The sequence below is a fragment of the Phoca vitulina genome, unplaced genomic scaffold (assembly GCF_004348235.1).
Source record: "Phoca vitulina isolate PV1807 unplaced genomic scaffold, GSC_HSeal_1.0 scaffold6, whole genome shotgun sequence".
NCBI classification, from domain to species: Eukaryota; Metazoa; Chordata; class Mammalia; order Carnivora; family Phocidae; genus Phoca; species Phoca vitulina.
This window is the reverse complement of record NW_022589709.1, coordinates 62,603,012-62,622,883: the sequence shown is the minus strand read 5'-3', so window position 1 is coordinate 62,622,883 and position 19,872 is coordinate 62,603,012. Positions and strand designations below refer to the sequence as shown.

The 19,872-nt window shown below is 35.2% G+C and overlaps 1 protein-coding gene across 1 annotated transcript in view; it reads left to right on the top strand.

Moving 5' to 3' along the window:
• Window positions 1-19,872, top strand: part of NDUFAF2 (NADH:ubiquinone oxidoreductase complex assembly factor 2) — a 147,758-nt gene that overhangs the window by 89,197 nt on the left and 38,689 nt on the right. The window contains exons 2-3 of the mRNA XM_032404368.1: window positions 3,139-3,228; window positions 15,699-15,739. Of these exons, the coding sequence (XP_032260259.1) occupies window positions 3,139-3,228; window positions 15,699-15,739 (131 nt within the window). The remainder of the gene's footprint in view (window positions 1-3,138; window positions 3,229-15,698; window positions 15,740-19,872) is intronic.

Sequence of the window (19,872 nt, the reverse complement as noted above, 5' to 3'; positions counted from 1 at the left end):
CTCCACTGTACATTCATGAAAGAATGGAAGTGAAAAAGGCAGATAACATTCTTAGTATTATTATTAAAGTAGTGTTGGCCTCAGAATCCCCTTAAAAGGGTCATTGGCACCCCATAGAGTTCCCCACAACAATTTGAGAATAGCTGGTCTGTAATTCCTTAATTATTTTGGTGCTCAGATTTATCCCAGATTTAGCAAATATCAACCCCTGTAAGCTGGCTCAAGTTCCTGTGACAGGCCCCTCTTTTATTTATTTATTTATTTTTTGAGAATTCTCTTACTTTCTGGCATAGCAAGATGTTCCAGACTCATCTTAAACCCACTCTGCTCAAGGCCTGGAGTTAGCCATTTGTCTGGCTGCAAGTAGAACTAGGAAAAGACATGAAGTTTCTCCAGGAAAGACCTGGTATTTATCAGCCATTTCCCATCCACAGGAATTTCTTACTGGTTATGTTGACTCCTGTGTCCTGTATCACCATGTATGTTGCTGGCCTGTCTCTGTAGAATAGTGTGGTGTCCCAGGTGTGATCTGCAAGATGACTTTAGGTGATACAAAGATACCCATTGAAATTGTAAATATCTGTTTTATATGTGTTTAAACAAAAAATACAACTACCGTTGACACTTGAACAGCATGGGTTTGAAATTTGCAGGTCCACTTATATATGGATTTTTTTCAATAAATAAATACAATACTATAGGTGTCTTTTTTCTTTATGATTTTCTTAATAACATTTTCTCTTTTTTGGCTCACTTTATTGTAAGAATACAATATAGAATACATATAGCATATAAAATGTATGTTAATCGACTATTTATGTTATCAGTAAGCCTTCTGGTCAAGAGTAGACTATTAGTAGTTTTTACAGTAAGCTATTAGTAGTTAGCCAAAAGCATTAGGTGGATTTTCTTTTTTTTTAATTATTTTTCATTTTATTTTAATTCCAGTAGAGTTAACATTAGGTTGGTTTTCCACTACATAGAGAGGTTGGTGACTCTACCCCCCCACATTGTTCAGGGGTCAACTGTAGTGTAAGTCAAGCATTTCATGGTATTTTTTAGGGTAAAGGAGAAGTGAATATTGAAAGAAAAACAAGCCAAATTAAAGAAAAATATTAAGAATATAATACTATAAAGTATGACAAAAAACACAAAGCTGGATTGAATGAAAATTGTCTGACGTTTACGGCTCTCAGCTCTAGATCCTTCTTGCCCTGTGTCCAGGGTTCCCATACCCTATTCCAGAAGCGCAACAGGTGAAATCTGTCTTTTACCTAACTAAGCCTGTCATCTACCTAATACCTGGAGATCTCCCTTTTTTTTTTCTTTTGTTTTAACTAAATAGGTTTTATATTTTTCTAAACAGAGGAATAAGAAATCTGTTATCCTAGGACAATTAGCTTTAAATCCATGGCAGTAGCTTTAAAATTTTTTAAGTTTGTAAAATAATGTTGTTAACTTCTGCAGTCTTTAAATCCCTGTGCCATTGACCATTATCTACATGACTTTTTGTTTTGACTATTTTAATTAAATCTAATGTTGTTTTATTATTAAGTGAAGAAACTATGCATTGTTTTATATAATAAAACTCATTGGGTACACCAATTGTCAATTATTGTTGTATTAGGACTTATTAAGCCTATACATATATTAGATTAATGTTTTTGTTATCAAAATAACTTTTAAATGTAAATTAGACCCTAAATTTTTGACACCTGATCAGGTACTTAAAATTGCTCTATTTGCAGGGATGGAAATTTTTTGTTGTGATACGTAGGATTGTCTTTACAACTATTGTATGAAAGCATATTAGTATGATTAAGTGTACAGTTTGTGCATAATTTCTTACTCAGTGGGAGGAATGGACTTCATTCCCAGTTCTTAAAAATTATACAAGTAGGGGCGCCTGGGTGGCTCAGTTGGTTAAGCGACTGCCTTTGGCTCAGGTCATGGTCCTGGAGTCCCGGGATTGAGTCCCGCATCCGCTTCTCCCTCTGACCCTCCCCCTTCTCATGCTCTCTCTAGCTCATTCTCTCAAATAAATAAATAAAATCTTTAAAAAAAAAGTTATACAAGTAGGACTTATTACAAAGAATGGAGTAGTAGCCCAAATTTCTCTCCCTGACTGGTGTGATCATTGTTAAACCATGCTCCTCCTCTGTTACTCACCCCTGTCTCCTTGTTTCAGCTTGCATTCCCTGACCATGCAGGCACACTTGCTAACTTTTGGGAAGTAGCAAGCTTATCTGGTTTCCCCAGGCTCACAGGCTCAATGACAAAGGAACATGTTTTGAAACCATCATTTTGACAAAGCTGCTTTGAAGGATATAATTGAGATTTTGTAGAAACAGAGGAAAATACAAAATAGTTTTATGTCTTTTATATGAACTTAAAATACATGCTAATCAAATTTTTATTATTGAGAGAAGTAAGCCTATTGTATTCTCATCGCATCCCCGACCCGTCTACACCTTTTTTCTTTACTGCTCCCTCTGCTCTCATGTTTCTACGTTGCTACCATCCTGTACCAGTGTTAATCTCACACCTGAAGCACGGTACCTATAACTCATCAGCTTTTGCCCTCTTCCTTTAGATCCAGTGAGAGGTAGTCACTCAGTTGGATTCTATGAATCCAACCCGTGATTTGGTTCCCTTGGGTTTGCCAGTGTAATGTGGAGACGGAGTGGCAGCAGGATCTTGTGATTCACTGCATACTTAGTAGGTGCCATGAATAGCGATTCCAGCAGCCGCTGGAACCTCTAATACACATACTTGCAGAATTTGAAGGACTCAAACACTGTTGATTATTAAAATGGGGTTGTTTTTGGTTATTTTGTTTAATTTTTTGGCCATTAGTGCCCGAAGATTAATTGGTTGCTCCTTTTTTTTTAACACAGCATCTAGATTTTTTTCTACCAAAATTGATTTTGCGTACTATGTAGGAAATTTAAAATTTTTGTAGTAAGTTTAGAATTTGCTTTTTCTAAGGTACCTAATTCTAATGGAATCTATTCTTTTTCCTGATAATTCTTTGACCATATGAGGAGATGTGCAATATCCAAAGAGAAAATATTACTTGTAGTAACTGCTGTGTCATGAGTTTTATTTAAAAATAAAATAATGGCTTTTGTCTTATAGGACAAACTATTCGAGAGAAAAGAATTGTAGAAGCAGCAAATAAAAGAGAAGTGGACTATGAAGTTGGAGATATTCCAACAGAATGGGAGGGTAAGTTTGTGTTTTTAGTAGTATCTTCTGGAAGGCAAATTGTTCATACAAAATTAGATGTTTATCCTTCTTACAAAAACTTTGGTAGTCTGAATCTATGAAATTTTTTTAATATTGCCTTTCTTTGAAAGTTGTGAAGGTGTCACACTCTAGTACAGGAACACATGTCCAGTGAAAGGAACTTGTAAACATTAGCAGAGCTGGTACTAGGGTGAGCAGAGCGAAGCTTCTACAATACAGGATTGAAGGAGGCACTCGCTGTCATGTGCTGACCGTGCACTTGCACTCCTCCAGAGTTTAAGTATCGTTTCTGGCACTCACTACCCACATGAACTTGGAAAAGTAATTTCATACTTCTCAGTCTTAGTTTACTCTTGTACAAATTGTGGATAATACTTGCTGTCACCATCTGGAATATTTGCTCAACTTAAAATGACCCTGGTAACTGACCCCCTGTTAAGACAAGGATGGACACTTGATCCCTATCAGGACTTCGGAATTAAGGTAAGAGTTCAAAGTGAGATAAAACAGGTGCAGTCAGTCTTTCAATACGACTGGAACCATAACATACAATTGTGGGTATTATCTTCAATCAACTGTCTAAGCTTTGTTGCAGAAAAAGCTGATCTACTAAGAAGAAAATAGAAACCAGTCTGCAAAAAGAAGAATATAGTGAGACAGAATATTTCCTAGGTTTCCAGGAAGTTTCCAGTTCTCTGTTCCATTTCTTTCTAAATGAAGTTCAGATGCATATCTGTCTTTGAGTGCTAGTGCCACCCCATATCCTTGTAATAAATTCCCTTTTCCTTACCAGTTCTTTGCCTAGCACCTGTCACATTTTAGATCATTTTAGAATGATCCTGTTAATTTTTACAAAAATGCCTCCTGGGATTTTTGGTGGGATTGTGTTGAACATATATATCACTTTGCAAGAATGAACATCTTAACAATAAGTATCTTCTGACCCCTGGACATTATATTTCTCTTAATTTAATTTAGGCCTTTTTTTTTTTTTGCACATCTTTTGTCAGAATTATTCGTAAGTATTTCATATTTTTGATGCTATTGTCTATGATAATTTTTTTCAGTGTTAATTTTTGATTGTTCATTACTATCATATAAATATGCAATAGGTATTTGTATATTGATCTTGTATGCTATGACTTTGCTAAGCTCAGTTGTTAATTATAGTAGCTTTTTTATCAACTTCATCAGATCTTTTTTTACTTAGAAGATCATGCAGTCTGTGAATAAAGGCATTTTCTTCGTTCCAGCCTGGATGCCTCTAATTTTTTTAATCTTACCTGTTTGCACTGACTAGAACTTCCAGTATACTGTTGATTAGAAGATATGAGAATGGACGTTCTTGCCTTGTTCCTGATGTATTACTCTTTTTATACATTGTTGATTGGTTTATTTAAAATTTTGTTTAATACTTTATCTTGAGGTATATTGGTTAGTAACTTCTCTTTCTTGTAATGTCTTTGCTTGGGTTTTGTGTCAGTGAAAGCTGATCTCATGAAATGAGTTTTGGATATATTCCTTCTTCAATATCTTGCAAAACTTTATGTAGAGTTAAAATTATTTTAAAAAAATATTTGATAGACTTTACTACTGAGGCCATCTGGGCCTGGAGTTTTCAACTACAAATTAAATTTCTTTATTAGATTTAAGATATTCAGGTTATCTATATCTTCTTGAGTGACCTTTGGTAGCATGTTTCTTTCAAAGAGTCTGTTTATTTCATCTAGATTTCCAAATTTTTTGCATGACACCATAATACTTCCTTATTATTCTTTTAATATCATTAGAATCTGTAGTGATGTCACCTCTCTCATTCTTGGTTTTTATGGCTGAATTGTGTTCCCCCAAAATCTACGTTGAGGTCTTAACCCCAGCACCTCAGATTATATTTGTAGACTATATTTGAAAATAGAGTCTTTAAAGAGGTAATCAGGTAAAATAAGGTTATTAGGATGGGTCTTAATCCAATATGACTGGTGTCCTTATAAGAAGAGGAGAGTAGGACACAGACATATACAGAGGGAAGACCTTGTGAAAACACAGGCAGAAGACAGCCATCTACAACCTGAGGTGAGAAACCTTAGAAGAAACGGACCCTGCCAACACCTTGATCTTAGTCTTCTACCTTCCAGAATTGTGAAAAAATAAATTTCTATTATTTAAGCCACTGAATGTTTGGCACTTTACTTTGTTATGGCAGCCCTAGCAAACTAATAATTAGTATTAAGGATTATTTATGATTCTATTTTATTTCCTATTTTTGGTTTTCAGCTGTATCTCCACTGAGTGGCTGTTTTGGGTTTTATAGACTATATCTTCAACATATCAAAGTCTTTATTTATGTGATGTTTCCACTTCATATAGATACAAGAACCTTACAAAGGTGTACTGCCATTTCTTCCTTCTAACATTTCTGTTATTGTAATATATTTTAGTTCTACTTGTTACAAACTACACACTGCATTGTTATTTTTACTTAAATAGTGAACTAGGATTTAGAAAGATTTAATCAATAAGAAAAATAAGACATATTTATTCATATTGTTACAATTTCTAATGCTCTTCATTCCTTTTTGTAGATCCACATTTCCATCTGTGATCATTTTCCTTTAGTGTCTAAGGCTTCCTTTAACATTTCTTTAAATGTGAGTCTGCTAGCATTGATCTCTTTCAGCTTTGATATGTCTGAAACATATATATATATATATATATATATATATTTGGGGGGGCAGAAGGAGAGGGAGAGAGAGAATCTTAAGCAGGCTCCATGCCCAGTGTAGAGCCCAAACAGGCCTCAATCTCACAATCCTGAGATCCTGACCTGAGCTGAAATCAAGAGTCAGATGCTTAACTGACTGAGCCACCCAGGCACCCCTGTATGAAATATAAAGATATTCCTCTGGCTATAATAGTCTAGGTTGATAGTTTTTTTTTTTTTTTCCTTTTAGTAGTTTAAAGATAACTTTACATTGTTTCTGTCGAGAAATCTGTTGTCATGCTTTTCTTTGTCCCTTTATGTGTAATGTGTATATTTTTCTTGCAGCTGTTTTAAAGTTATTCTTTTTTTAACTGGTTTTCAGAAATTTGATCATGATGTACCATCATATAGTCTCTTGTGCTTGAAATTTCATGAGCTTCTTCGACCTATGGATTTGTTGTTTCAGTCAATTTTAGAAATATTTTGCCCATTATTTCTTCAAATACTTTTCTCTGAGTCCCTTCTGTCCTTCCTTTTGGGGACTCCATTTACAATTTTAGGCTATTTGAAGTTGTCTCATAGTTCAAAAACACACTCTGATCATTTGTGGAGGTTTATTTTCTTTGAGTTTCATTCTGTATGGTTTCTCTTGCTGTATCTTCAAGTTCACTAATGTTTTCTTTTACAGTGTCAAATTCCTACCAGTCCATCCAGGGTATACCTCATTTCAGACATTGTAGCTTTCATCTGAATAAGTTTGGTATGGGTCTGTTTTATATCTTCCATGTCTCTACCTAACCTGTTCAATCTGTCCACTAGCTTTTTGAACATATGGAGTACAGTTATAACTGTTTTAATGTTCTTATCTGCTAATTCTACCATCTGTGTCTGTTTTTAGTTGGTTTTGGTTAGTTGATTTTTTTTCTCCTCAATATGGGAAGTATTTTCCTACTTCTTTGTTGGCTTTGCAGTTTCTGATTGGATGTCAGACATTTAAAATTTTTGCCTCGTTGGATACTGGATATTTTTATATTCCTATCTATATTGTTGAGCTTTGTTCTGAGGCACAGTTACTTGGAAACAGTTTGATCCTTTCAGGGATTGCTTTTAAGATTCGTTAGTTGGGACTGGAACAGAGTTTAATCTAGAACTAACTGCACTGCTGATGCAAGTCATTGCTGAGCACTCTCCTCTGCCCCATCAATCATGAGGTTTTCCACTCTGGGTGGTGGAAATTAACATTACTCTTGACCCTGTGTAAAACGTGAGAACTGTTCCTTCTGATCCTTTCAGGTGGTTCTTTTCCTGGTCTTAAGAGTTCCTTACTCACATGAACTCATTAGTGCTCTGCTGAATACTTGATAGCAGCCTCCTGCCAATCTCCACAGTTTTCTCTCTGTGTAGCTGTGTCATGTCTGATAGTCTGTCCTGTGAATTTTAGTCACCTTGGTCTCCCTAGACTCCCAGCTTCATCTCTATAACATAGGTAGTATGGTGAATTTTAGCAGGATCCCCTCCCGATGCCACAGCATGGAAACTCACAGAGCAGTAAGTGAAGCATTGTTTCTTTTAACATTCTGAAGGGATCACTATATTTCATTACTTGATGTCCACTGTCTTGAAAATTATTGTTTCATGTAATTTGTCCCTGTTGCTCCATGTTGCCTAGAAGCAGAAAACAGCTTTCTTTCCATTCATTTAATGCATTTGAAATTCATTTATGTGTTTTGCATGAATCAGCAGTTTATACCTTTTTTATTGCTGAGTAGAATTTTATCATATTGATATACCAATTTGTCCATTCACCAGCTGCGGGACATTTAGGTTGTTTATACTTTATAACATTTATAACTGGAGACACTATATAAATTCATATTTCTATTCAGGTATAAATATATGAACATAAATTTTCACTTCTTTCAGGTAACTACCTTGAATTGGCATTTCTAGGTCAGGTGGCAAAAATAGATTCAACTTAAACTGCTAAACTGTTTTTTAACATGGCTATACCATTTAGCTTTCCCATTAGCAGTGTATGGAAAGTTATAGTTGCTCCTCATCTTCACTAGCCTTTGGTGTTGTCAGTGTCACTAGATCTGATCCATTGTAATAGGTGTGTTGTAGTGTCTCGTTGTGGTTTTAATTTTTATTTCTCTAGTGCCTAGTGATGCTGATCATCTTTGCATGACCTTGTTTGCCATTTGTATATCTTCTTTACTCTAGTGTCTATTCTTATCTTTTTGCCCAGAAATTTTTCATTTGGTTCAGTTTTTTTTCTAACTTGTTTATTTTTGAGGGTTCCTTATTTATGTTCAATACAATTCCCTTACCATGTGATTTGCAAATATTTTTGTCCCAGTCTGTGGCTTGTTTTTCCATTCTTTTGACAGTGCTTCTTGGAGAGCACACATTTATAATTTTAATGAAGTCCAATTTATCATTTTTTTCTTTGATATATCATGATCTTGGTGTTGTAAGAAATTTTTGCTTAACCCAAGGTCATGAATATTTTCTCCTGTGATTTCTTCTAGAAATTTTATAGTTTGGGGTTTTAGACTTATATCTGTGATCCATTTTATTCTATTTTTTGTATGGTATAGGTATCAATTTCATTTATATAGATATCCAGTTTTTTCCAGTACTATTTTTTTATTGTGTTAAAATACACATAGCATAAAATTTACAATCTTAACCATTTTTAGGTGTACAGTTCAGTGGTATTAAATACATTGACTTTATTGTGTAGCCATCACTACCATCTATCCCCTTAACTCTTTTCATCTTGTAAAACAAACTCTGTAGCATTAGACAATAATTCTCCGTTCTTCCTTACTCTTCCCTGGCAACCATCATTATACTTTGTCTTTATGGTTTTAACTACTCTCCCAGCACTATTTCTGAAATGACCATCCTTTTCTCACAGTCTTTGCACCTTTGTTAAACATCATTTGGCTATATAGATGTGGGCTATGTATTCTCTATTCTGTCCGTGGATCTGTCTGTCCTTTTCCCAATGCCACACTGTCTTGATTACTGAGACTTTGTAATAAGTCTTGAAATAGGTAATTTGAATCCTCCAATCTCTTTTTCAAAACTGTTTTAATTAGTTTGGGCCCTTTGTCATTATATATGACTTTTAATATCAGCTTATCACTTACTACCAAAAAATCCTTCTTAGATTTTCATTGGGAATGTATTGAATTTATAGATCAGTTTTCATTGGAAATGTATTGAGTTTTCTATGAACACAGCATATTCTCTCCATTTCCTTAGGTCTATCCTTCATTTTTTCATCTATAATTTTTAGCTTACAGATCTGGCACATATTTTATTAAATTAAAACCTAAGTGTTGGGTCACCCGGGTGGCTCAGTCCATTAAACGTCCAGCTCTTGATTTCAGCTCAGGTCATGATCTCAGGGTTGTGGGATGGCATGGGGCTCCTCGCTCACCAACCCATGGTAACCACCATTCTACTCTGTGCTTCTATGAATTCAACTTTTTTACATTCCACATAAAAATGGCATCATGTAGTATTTTTCTTTCTGTGTCTAGTGTATTTCATTTACCATATCTTCTAGGTTCATCTGATATTGTCACAAATAACAGGATTTTCTTCTTTTTAAGGTTGAATAATATTCCATTGTAAATATATGTGTGTGTGTGTGTGTGTGTATGCACACACACCACAATTTCATTATTCATTCATCTGTGAATGAACACTTATGTTGTTTCTATACCTTGGCTGCAGAGAAAATGGGAGCATAGATATCGCTTCAAGATAGTGATTTCATGGGGCGCCTGGGTGGCTCAGTTGGTTAAGCAACTGCCTTTGGCTCAGGTCATGATCCTGGAGTCCCTGGATCGAGTCCCGCATTGGGCTCCCTGCTCGGCAGGGAGTCTGCTTCTCCCTCTGACCCTCCCCCTTCTCATGTGCTCTCTCTCTCTCATTCTCTCTCTCTCAAATAAATAAAATCTTTAAAAAAAAAAAAAGATAGTGATTTCATGTCCTTTGGATATATACCCAGAAGAGGGATTGCTGGATCATATGGTAGTTCTTTTTTTTATTTTTTGAGGTACCTCCCTACTGTTTTCCATACTGGCTGTATCAGTTTACATTCCCACCAACACATAACACTGACTAGTTAGAATTTAAAAGAATGATGATACAAGGTGTTAATGAGGATGTAAAGTACCTGAAACTTTCATAAATAGTTTGGCTGAAGTGTAAATGGTACAACTACTTTGGAAAACAGTTTATTAATTCTTTATAAATTTTTAAAATACACATACCCTATAATCTAGAAGTTCTGTTGGATATTAACCCAGAGATATAAAAACATAGATCTACCCAAACACTTGTACCCAAAGTTTTCATAGCAGCTTTATTCATAAAAGCCCAAAATTGAAAGCTGCGCAAACACCCAACAAAAAGTGAGTGGATAATAGCACTGTTATTTTTCTATACGGTGGGATACTATGTAGCAATAAAAAAATGAACTGCTGCTATGCTCACTGTATTTGTTTTTTATTGCTCCATATCAGTATTACCACACACTTAGTTTAAAACACTACATATTTATCATCTCCTAGTTCCTGTGGTTACAGATCCAGGCACAGCCTAGATGGGTTCTCTACTTAGGATCTCACAGGGCTGCAATCAAGGTGTCCAGGGCTGCTTTCTCATCTGGAGGTGTGAGTGTGGAAGGATCCACTTTCCCACATGTGTGGTTATTCGTAGCATTCATTTCTTTACAATTGTAGGACTGTGAGCTTTAGTTTTTCACTTGATGCTGGCCAGAGGCCACCCTAAGCTCCTAGAGGTCACTTGCAGTTCTTTCCACATAGGATCCTCCAACATGGCCACTTTTTCCCTTACAGCCAGCAAGGGAGAAGCTCCAGCAAAATAGATGCTGTAATCCTACCTAACGTAATCATGCACTCATAGACATCCCATCACCTTTGCCCTGTTATTATAGTTAGAAGTAAGTCACAGGGCCTGCCTTCATCAAGAGATGGGGGCTGTGGAGCCTACCTTAAGAGTCTGTTCTCCAGACACAGTTACATGGATGAACTTTAACATTATGTTGAGTAAAACAAGTTAGATGCAAAAGAGTACATACTGTAAAATTCTGTTTATATGAAATTGTAGATAAGGCAGAACTAATCAACAGTGACAGAAAGTGTAGCACTAAATAATTAGGGGCTGTGGATGGATTAGGGTGGGTGTTTGCATGTGGTCAGACATTAGGCAACTTATGGGAGTGATGGAAATGTTCTATATACTGATTGTGGTGCTGGTTAGAAGGTTGTATATGTTTTTCAGAATTTATGGAATTGTACACTTAAAATGGTTTCACTATACCTCAATAAAGTGGATTAAGAAAAAAGAACAATAATCATCATGAGCATCACAAAATATTTAACTTAAATGTGCCAACTAAATCTAATAATATCCTTAAGATATGCCCAAGGGTCAGTAATCAGAAAGTGACTCATTTCATAATATATCATTTGAAGAATTTTCACAGTTAAAAAATATGGATTCTTATGTTTGTAGTTTTTTATAATGTATACACACCCAGAACTGGCAAAGATCATTTTTTAAAAGATGAGGCTTTATTATAGTGTTGTCTTTTTCTTGAGTGAAGTAAACAACCCATATTTCTAATATAATATCTTTTGGATGCAAACTGTTGACAAGCTTTCTGTAATTTTAGTTCTGAATGGTCACCCTACTGACTCTAGTGATAAATGTCTCATTTACCTTAACCCCAGTTGGTACTGCTTCTAAAAGTGTGTTAGCCATTTTCAGTGCTTATGGAAATTTGAAGAATGTATGCTTCATGAAGTATTTTCCTGCTTGCTTCTTCTAGTCTCTTTTAGTGATTAATGGGAACTTTAATTTGCATGCTCACTTTTACGCTTATTATAGTGTGTTATGTTCCAATAAGAGTATTAAAGTTCAATGAAGATCTCATGCATACTGATGAGAATGCAAATGAACATTGATGAAAGAATGCTAGGATCTTAAGGCATAAACTGTCCAGTTATCTTGCTAAATTCTACTCAAACAATGGTTACATTATAATGAAGACTGATACAGAATCCACCATACAGATATAATTAGCAATGGCAAAATCATTATATAATTTATAATTGGATAGAGGTTCAGTTCCAGATTGTCATGAGGATAAAAAAAAGAAATGTAATGATTTGATATTAATGCTTATTTTTATTCCTTCCTCTTCCTAACCTTTGCCAGCCTTCAGCAGGATATTTCCTTTGTTGCATATAGTTATTGGCAAAGTTAGATAAGATTATATAAATGAGTGATCACATCGAATATTTCCAGCTGTAACCTTTATTGGATACATAGCAGTAAATGGGCATCAACCATCATCTCAAGAACATTTCAAGTATCTGGTTATTGTAGAATTATACAAATTTATCTCAGCAATTGCATTTATTTATCTAGATAAAACAAAGATCTTTTTCCTTGAGCCATTTAAAACAAAGCTAAAGAAGTCCTGTATCCTTCCTGAGAGAATAGTGTGTCTCATGAGGGCAACTATTCTAGGCAGTTCTTAATATGTTATCTGAGTTATATTGCATTCTTCCGTGCATGAATTTTATAAACTTATACAAACCAGTACACTTTAGAAAACACATATCAGTTAGTCTATTAATTTATGTTGGGACTTTAAAAAATTATTGAGATTCTATTGAAGTATTTTTCTAACCTTACCAAAAAACTGAAAATGCTGTTTTATAGACTCATCCGTAAGACAGATTGTTGTTTTTCTCATGGTAATAGTAAGTATGCATTGTGCCATTATACTTTTTCAGCATGATCTCATGCCAATAGTAGGTGTTCACAGACTCTCAAATACATGGTATTCATTAGTAAAAAGTATAATAGTTAATAATGATTTTCATTTTAGATAATATGAAAGTGTTTTTTAAATTTTATTTTATTATGTTATGTTAATCGCCATACATTACATCATTAGTTTTTGATGTAGTGTTCCATGATTCATTGTTTGCGTATAACACCCAGTGCTCCATTCAATATGGCCCTCCTTAATACCCATCACCAAGCTAACCTATCCCCCCACCCCCTTCCCCTCTAGAACCCTCAGTTTGTTTCTCAGGGTCCATAGTCTCTCATGGTTTGTCTCCCCCTCCGATTCCCCCCCCTTCATTTTTCCCCTCCTTCTATCTTCTTTTTTTCTTTTTTTTTTTTTTAACACATAATGTATTATTTGTTTCAGAGGTCTGTGATTCATCAGTCTTACACAATTCACAGCACTCACCATAGCACATACCCTCCCCAATGTCTATCACCCAGCCACCCCATCCCTCCCACCCCCCACCACTCCAGCAACCCTCAGTTTGTTTCCTGAGATTAAGAATTCCTCATATCAGTGAAGTCATATGATACTTGTCTTTCTCTGATTGACTTAATGAAAGTATTTTTGAATCAAGACAGATAGTTGTTGCTACAAGGCCTTACGTATTGGTAGCTCTAGTAAGGGGGTTGGCAAACTTTCTTTAAAAGGCCAGGTGATAAATATCTTGGGCTTTCTGGGTTCTACTGTCTTTGTTACAACTACTCAACTCTGCTGGTGTAGCGCAAAAGCAGCTGTAGATATGTTAACAAATAAGTATGGCTGTGTTCCAATAAAACCTTATTTACTGACACTGAAATTTGAATTGTATGTAATTTTCATGTGTCATGAAATATTGTTCTTCATTTGATATTTTTTTCAACCATTTAAAAATGTAAAAACAAGCCGTGGGTTGAATTTGGCTTGCGGGCTATATAGTTTGCCAACTCTGCCCTAGCAGTTGATTTTTCTGAATTAACTTTCTAATCTAATTTAAAACTAAAGATTTACTGTTTAAAACCTTTTAGAGGTGTATGGCTCATGTTGAATTATTTTAAAAGAAGCCTCTGTCCTAGAAAAAAAAATGTCCATAAATAAAGTTAAGTAACTTATTTTGACCATAAAGAGGCAGTTGAAAATTACATAAAGCACTTTATTTCCTTGATTGCACAGAGGAGTCTTACTATTGCTAAGCTGGATTTTCTAACACAGGCAAAAGTTCCATTACAACAAATATTCATATAGTGGAAGTATTTTATAGTGGATGTATTCATTCAACAGCTGTATTAAGTACCTACTGTTTGGAGGCATTTAAGTGGTAGAAACATAAATCTCCCATGGATGCACCTTGCCCCTGACAGCCTTGCCAGCCTAACAAGGAACATAAAATCTGTACAAGTTGTGACTAGAAATGGACCAGATAGGAGTGGAAGCTAAGAAGAAAGAGAATGCAGAGAAGAACAGGGATAGAAACTCAGAAGTAGGCATGTAGAGAAGGTTAAAATGCTGGGACTATATTAAAAATACATTCTGTGGGATCAGTGCAAGGCCTGCAGTTGAATGTTGCTGTCTGTACCCCAATAGCCATTCAGTACTGGACTTGTCATGAGGACAGTTCCTGGTGCTATGATTTGAATGACAGAAGGCTGGCTGGTGGAGCTGGTCCGAAGAAAAGGGAGCTGGTTAGCAGATGGAGCTCAGGTTTTAGAGCCAGTCGAACAAGGGGTTGATTCCCAGGCTGTTACTAATTATATGAATTTAGGCAGATTGCTTAATCTTTCTGAACCTCTGTAAAATGGGGTCACTAATCCTTATTTTCCTGCATGTAATTACAGTTAAGACCTATTCCTCTTCTAGTTTTATGTTCTTTGCTTGTTGCTTAGTGAAATTTGAGAGACTGCCTAGTAGAACATGGATAGCTTTTGGAGCTAGAGACAGGGTCAAATCTGGACTCAGATGCCACCATTACCACCTAATGTATAAATTTGAGAAAGTTATTTAATTTCTCTATTAAATTAGGATATCTCACAATTTTGTAATGAAAACTAAATCAACTAAAGTGATCAAACAGTTTTCTACTTTTTAAAGACCAAATTCCTAAAGTATATTTACTCACAGTTTTCTATATATCCCCATAGGCCAAGCAGATATTATTGATCTTAGTTTTTTTATTGAGTCAGTTAAAAAAAAATAGGTTTATGGAATAATAGTGATAATGATAGTATTAACTTAGACTTAATGCTTACTGTATGCCAGATTCTGACCTAAGAATTTATAGATACCATTTCATCTAACTTTCACAACAACTCTAAAATGTAAATACTACTATAGTCTATATTTTACAGATAGGAAATCTGATTTTTAGAAAATTAAATAGCTTCCCCCAGGTGACACAGCTAGTAAGTGATAAAGCTGGGATTTGAACCCAGAATATCTGATTCTACTCTCCTAAACGATGTACTATATGTCTTCCATGTGATTCTGATACATTTCCCTAGAGGCACCTGCCCTACTTCCTTCCTATTGCTATAAAGCATCAGGCACTCAGTTGAGTTCAGATGATTTTGAGGCCTGATTTTAGATGTGGACTGTCCCCTCCTTAATAAACTCCCTATGCTGTTGTATTTTTTTATGACACAAATCACGACCTGACATCATATGTTTATGTGTTTATTTTCTGTTCCCCTTCACAAGTATAAATGCTGCAGGAGAGGAGGAAATTCATGTTTACTTCCTTCTTGCATGCCCAGTGCCTAAAACAATATGTAACAGGTGCTAATAAATATTTGTTTTATGCATGAATGAATAAAGTGTGCAAATTATCAAAAACTTACATTTAAGTATCATTTTTCTTTCTAGCTTGGATTAGAAAAACAAGAAAGACTCCACCTACAATGGAGGTAAGAATACACAATGAAAATATTCAAATAGCATGTTTTTATAATGCTGTGTTTCTCAATTAGGAGTTTACATAAAGCCTCAGAATAAATATTATGCATCTTCCCAGAGTGTTAATTTTACTCCACAGAAAACAATTTAAAATGTCTTTATAATAAAATAAATGCACAAGTTATGGAATGTAACATGAAATTCATGTGAATTTTTAAATGAAATAAGAAAAATGCAATACAAAACAAAAATACATTTTAGAAAGTTTAGACTCAGAGCAGTTTGCATCAGGACATTTCGCCTGGTTCCCGGGAGCTATGTTCTGATATGGGTGCTTGGTGGAAAAGTCTGAGAAACACTGAATCTCATGGTCCTGTCCAAATCATGCTCTGCTTATTTTGCCCTTAACTTTATAGCAAATGTAAACTTTTATAATTTTGTATACATTTAACTCTATCAAGTATCTGAAGAAACTTTAAAATATACAATTAGCATGTAACACGAAACAGATTAATAGTTGAATTTTTATTTTAAACTTTAAAAACATAGTTTTGGTAGTATGCAGAATAAAAAGTATAGCAATGCTATGATGTACATATTTTTAAAACATATTTCATAATTTTTATTTTAAAACAATAACATAAAGTGTTCTAAAAATACTTCATAAATGTATTTCATAAGAGGAGAATTCCCAAATTCATTAGTGTACTGCCTATTCCTTTTCTTCTATTTAGGACTTCCTTTCTGTTTTCTCTCCCCTCTCCCATCACTACTACAACCCTGATAACAAGAGAAATGGGCTTCAACACTCAGGCCCCACTTGTTGAGAGGTAGAATTCATGATGACCCATAAATTGACATACTTATGCTCCATTTCTCCTGTACTAGCCCAACAATGTTTGTCAGGCCAGAGTCTGAATGAGTGCATCTCTAAACCCATTTCTAGCTTTGTATGTTGTTTCCACTATGGCCCTGCCCTACTCTTGTCAAATCCTTCTTTCTAATATCAGTGAATCTTGGAATAAAAAGGAAGAAAAGTCATTGTGATCCAAGATTCAGAGGCATCCCCAGTGGTTTACAATGGTAGGAATCATCGAGGAGCCCTCCTGAGAACCCTTCTCTTGACCATAGTAAGAGCTCCTATTCTCAGAACTAAAGATGTTTCTTCTATCCTTAGAACTTTAAAAGCCTTCTTCAATGGAAATGTTGATACGCAAAGTGATTAGATGGAGAAAACTGCAACAATTAGGCCTAAGACACCACCCCTGTAAATTTCAGGTTTTTCACACAAGCTCCAATTAGAACAATAAGACCAAGCCATTCCGTCCATGGTGCTCACGTTCTTGAATATATGAAAAGGAGCCTTCCCTTGCCTCTTTTCTAAAGTTCTATCAATCTCATCCTTCTTTATGCTCTTCTGTACCCTCCCAACACACACACACACACACACACACACACACACACACACACACACCCTTTTCCTCCCTCCTGATCATTTCTTTTCCATTGTGTTTCAGGAATTTCTCTTTCTTTGTTAGCAAATTACCCTTCACCTTTAATATTTTCTTAGGAACTTTCTCTACCACAAAGCCACAACTGAAATCTGCCTGTGTCTGAAAGATAGTGAGCCTCTTCATGCTCATTTTACCACAACCTACAGAAAGAAAGTGGGTTCAACTGACCCTTTCTTTCCCTAGTCACTTCCAAAAATATTCTTAAATTTTGTGGGGCCAGGGGAGAGTAGTAACTCGGCAATCTAAGTATATTTTTCTCCACCTGTTTATAATTTTTGTCTCTGCCAACTTCTAGGCCACTCCCCACACTGATGGTGGAGATGAGAACCAAACTTATAGACTTCTCCTTCAGTGCCTTCCCGAGTCTTAGCTGTTCCATTTTGTTTGTTTGTTTGTTTGTTTTTACTTCATCCATACTAATATCCCTACCTCAATTGAACAACCGCTTCCATAGCCACACCTTGGTTCTTATCACCAAACACCATTCTACCACTAAAACTTGTAAATTCTTAAATTCCAGATTCTGTATGTGTCATATTAAGAGAATAAAACCTATATTTAATGTAAAATAAGACAAGTATACAGAAAACCACAAGAATTAAATGTACAGCTTAATGGGTTATTATAAGGTGAATTCCACACAGGTCAGAAACAGAACTTTGTCAGCTACTCCAGAATCATATGCCCTGTCTCAATACAACCTCCCCCAAAAGAAACCCTGAACTTGACTTTTACAATAATCATTTTCTCACAGTTTTAACTAATTTGACCACCCAGATGTACATTTTAGTTTAGAGTTGTCCATTTTGTAAAAACTTCACATTTGATTTAAATATCTGTCAATCTTTGTGGTTCTCCTCCATCCCTTTTATTTTCTTCTAAATTTGTCTGTTGAAAAACCTAGCCCATTTGACCTGTAGAGCTTGCCACAGTTTAGATTTTTTCGATCTTACGTTCTTCATGTAGTTCAACACGTTACTCTGTCTTCTGTCTTTCAATTTAGCAGCTGGATCCAGAGGCTGGATACTCATGTTTTGAACTTTTTGTAAAGATTGTAGAAAATGTTTGACAAGACTATGGGAGAGCACATCTGGTTGTCCCTCTTTTTGTGATCTTCACAGTTGCTTTTGCTTAATGCCTATATCAATTCATTGGAAACAACCTCCTAATCTTGCATGCCTGTTAAAACTAGTTAGTTTTCAAGATGTTACCAATCATTCAAGCTCTCTACTTTTTTTCAAGTCTCTTAGTGAACTCCCACCCCAAAGAGGCTTTTTTCCCTTTCACCTTTACACTATGGTTAAAGGCTAGCCAGTAATGCTTAAAATGTCATTTACAGTAGCATCAGAACATAAAACAGCCTGATATAAATTAAGCAAAATATATGCAAGACATGTACACTTAAAACTACAGAATGCTGGTGAGAGAAATTGAAGAAGACCTAAATTAATGGAGAGAAATATCTGTTCGTGGATAGGAATATTTAATATTGCTGAGATGTTAATTCTTCCAAATTGATCTGCAGCAGCAAGTCTTACACTTTATCATGCATCAGAATCACCAGGAAGGCTTGTTAAAACACAGATTGCAGGGTCCCAGCCCTAGAGTTTTTGATCCACTAGGTCAAGGGGAAGGCCTGAATATTTTCATTTATAACAAGTTCCTTGGTGATGCTGATGCTACTGGTCCATACTTTGTGAACCACTGATGTAGAGAGTCAGTCAAATAAAAATCCAATTAAAATCCCATCAGACTTGTCGAAATCAAGATGTATATGAATTCTAAAATGTATTTGAAAATGCAAAGGCCCTAAAGTAGCTGAAAGCAATCATGAAAAAGGAGACAAAAATTGGAGGACATATACTCTCTGGCATTAAGATTTACTCTATAGTAATTACATAGTAATCAAGACAGTGTGGTGCTGGCATTGGGATATATAAATAAGTGAATGGAAAAGAATAGAGGATCCAGAAGTAGACACTATACAGCCAATGGGCTTTTGACAGTAGCACTGAAGGAACACAATTACAAATGGAAAGTCTTTTTAACAAAAGATGCTAGAATAACTTAATATCCATGTGGGAAAAAAATAAACCTTGATCCCTACCTGACATCATGTACCAGTACTAATGCAAGATGGAGCAGAGACTAAACATAAAGGCTAAAACTTATAATGCTTCTAGAAGAGAACATAGTGGAGTATCTTCACAACTTTGAGGTAGGCAGGACATAGAAAACACTATCCAGAAGGGAGAAACATTGATGAATTAAACTTAATCAAAATTAAAAACTAAGCTTATCCAAAGAGAACATTAGGAAAGCAATAAACTAGGAGAAAATAATCACAATCCATGTATTTGACAAAGGACTCGTATCCACACTAAATAAAGAACACCTCAACTCAATGATTTAAAAGAAAAAAAGACAAAACTAATAAAAATGGGATAAAAACCTTGAACAGTCACTTCATAAGATACAAGAATGATCACTAAGCATGTGAAAAGATACTCACCATCTCTAGTTATCAGGGAAACCACAATGAGATGCCACTATACCGCACACCCATGAAAAGAGCGAAAATTCAAGAGATTAACAATAGCTATAACTAAAGCAACCATAACTTTCGTGCA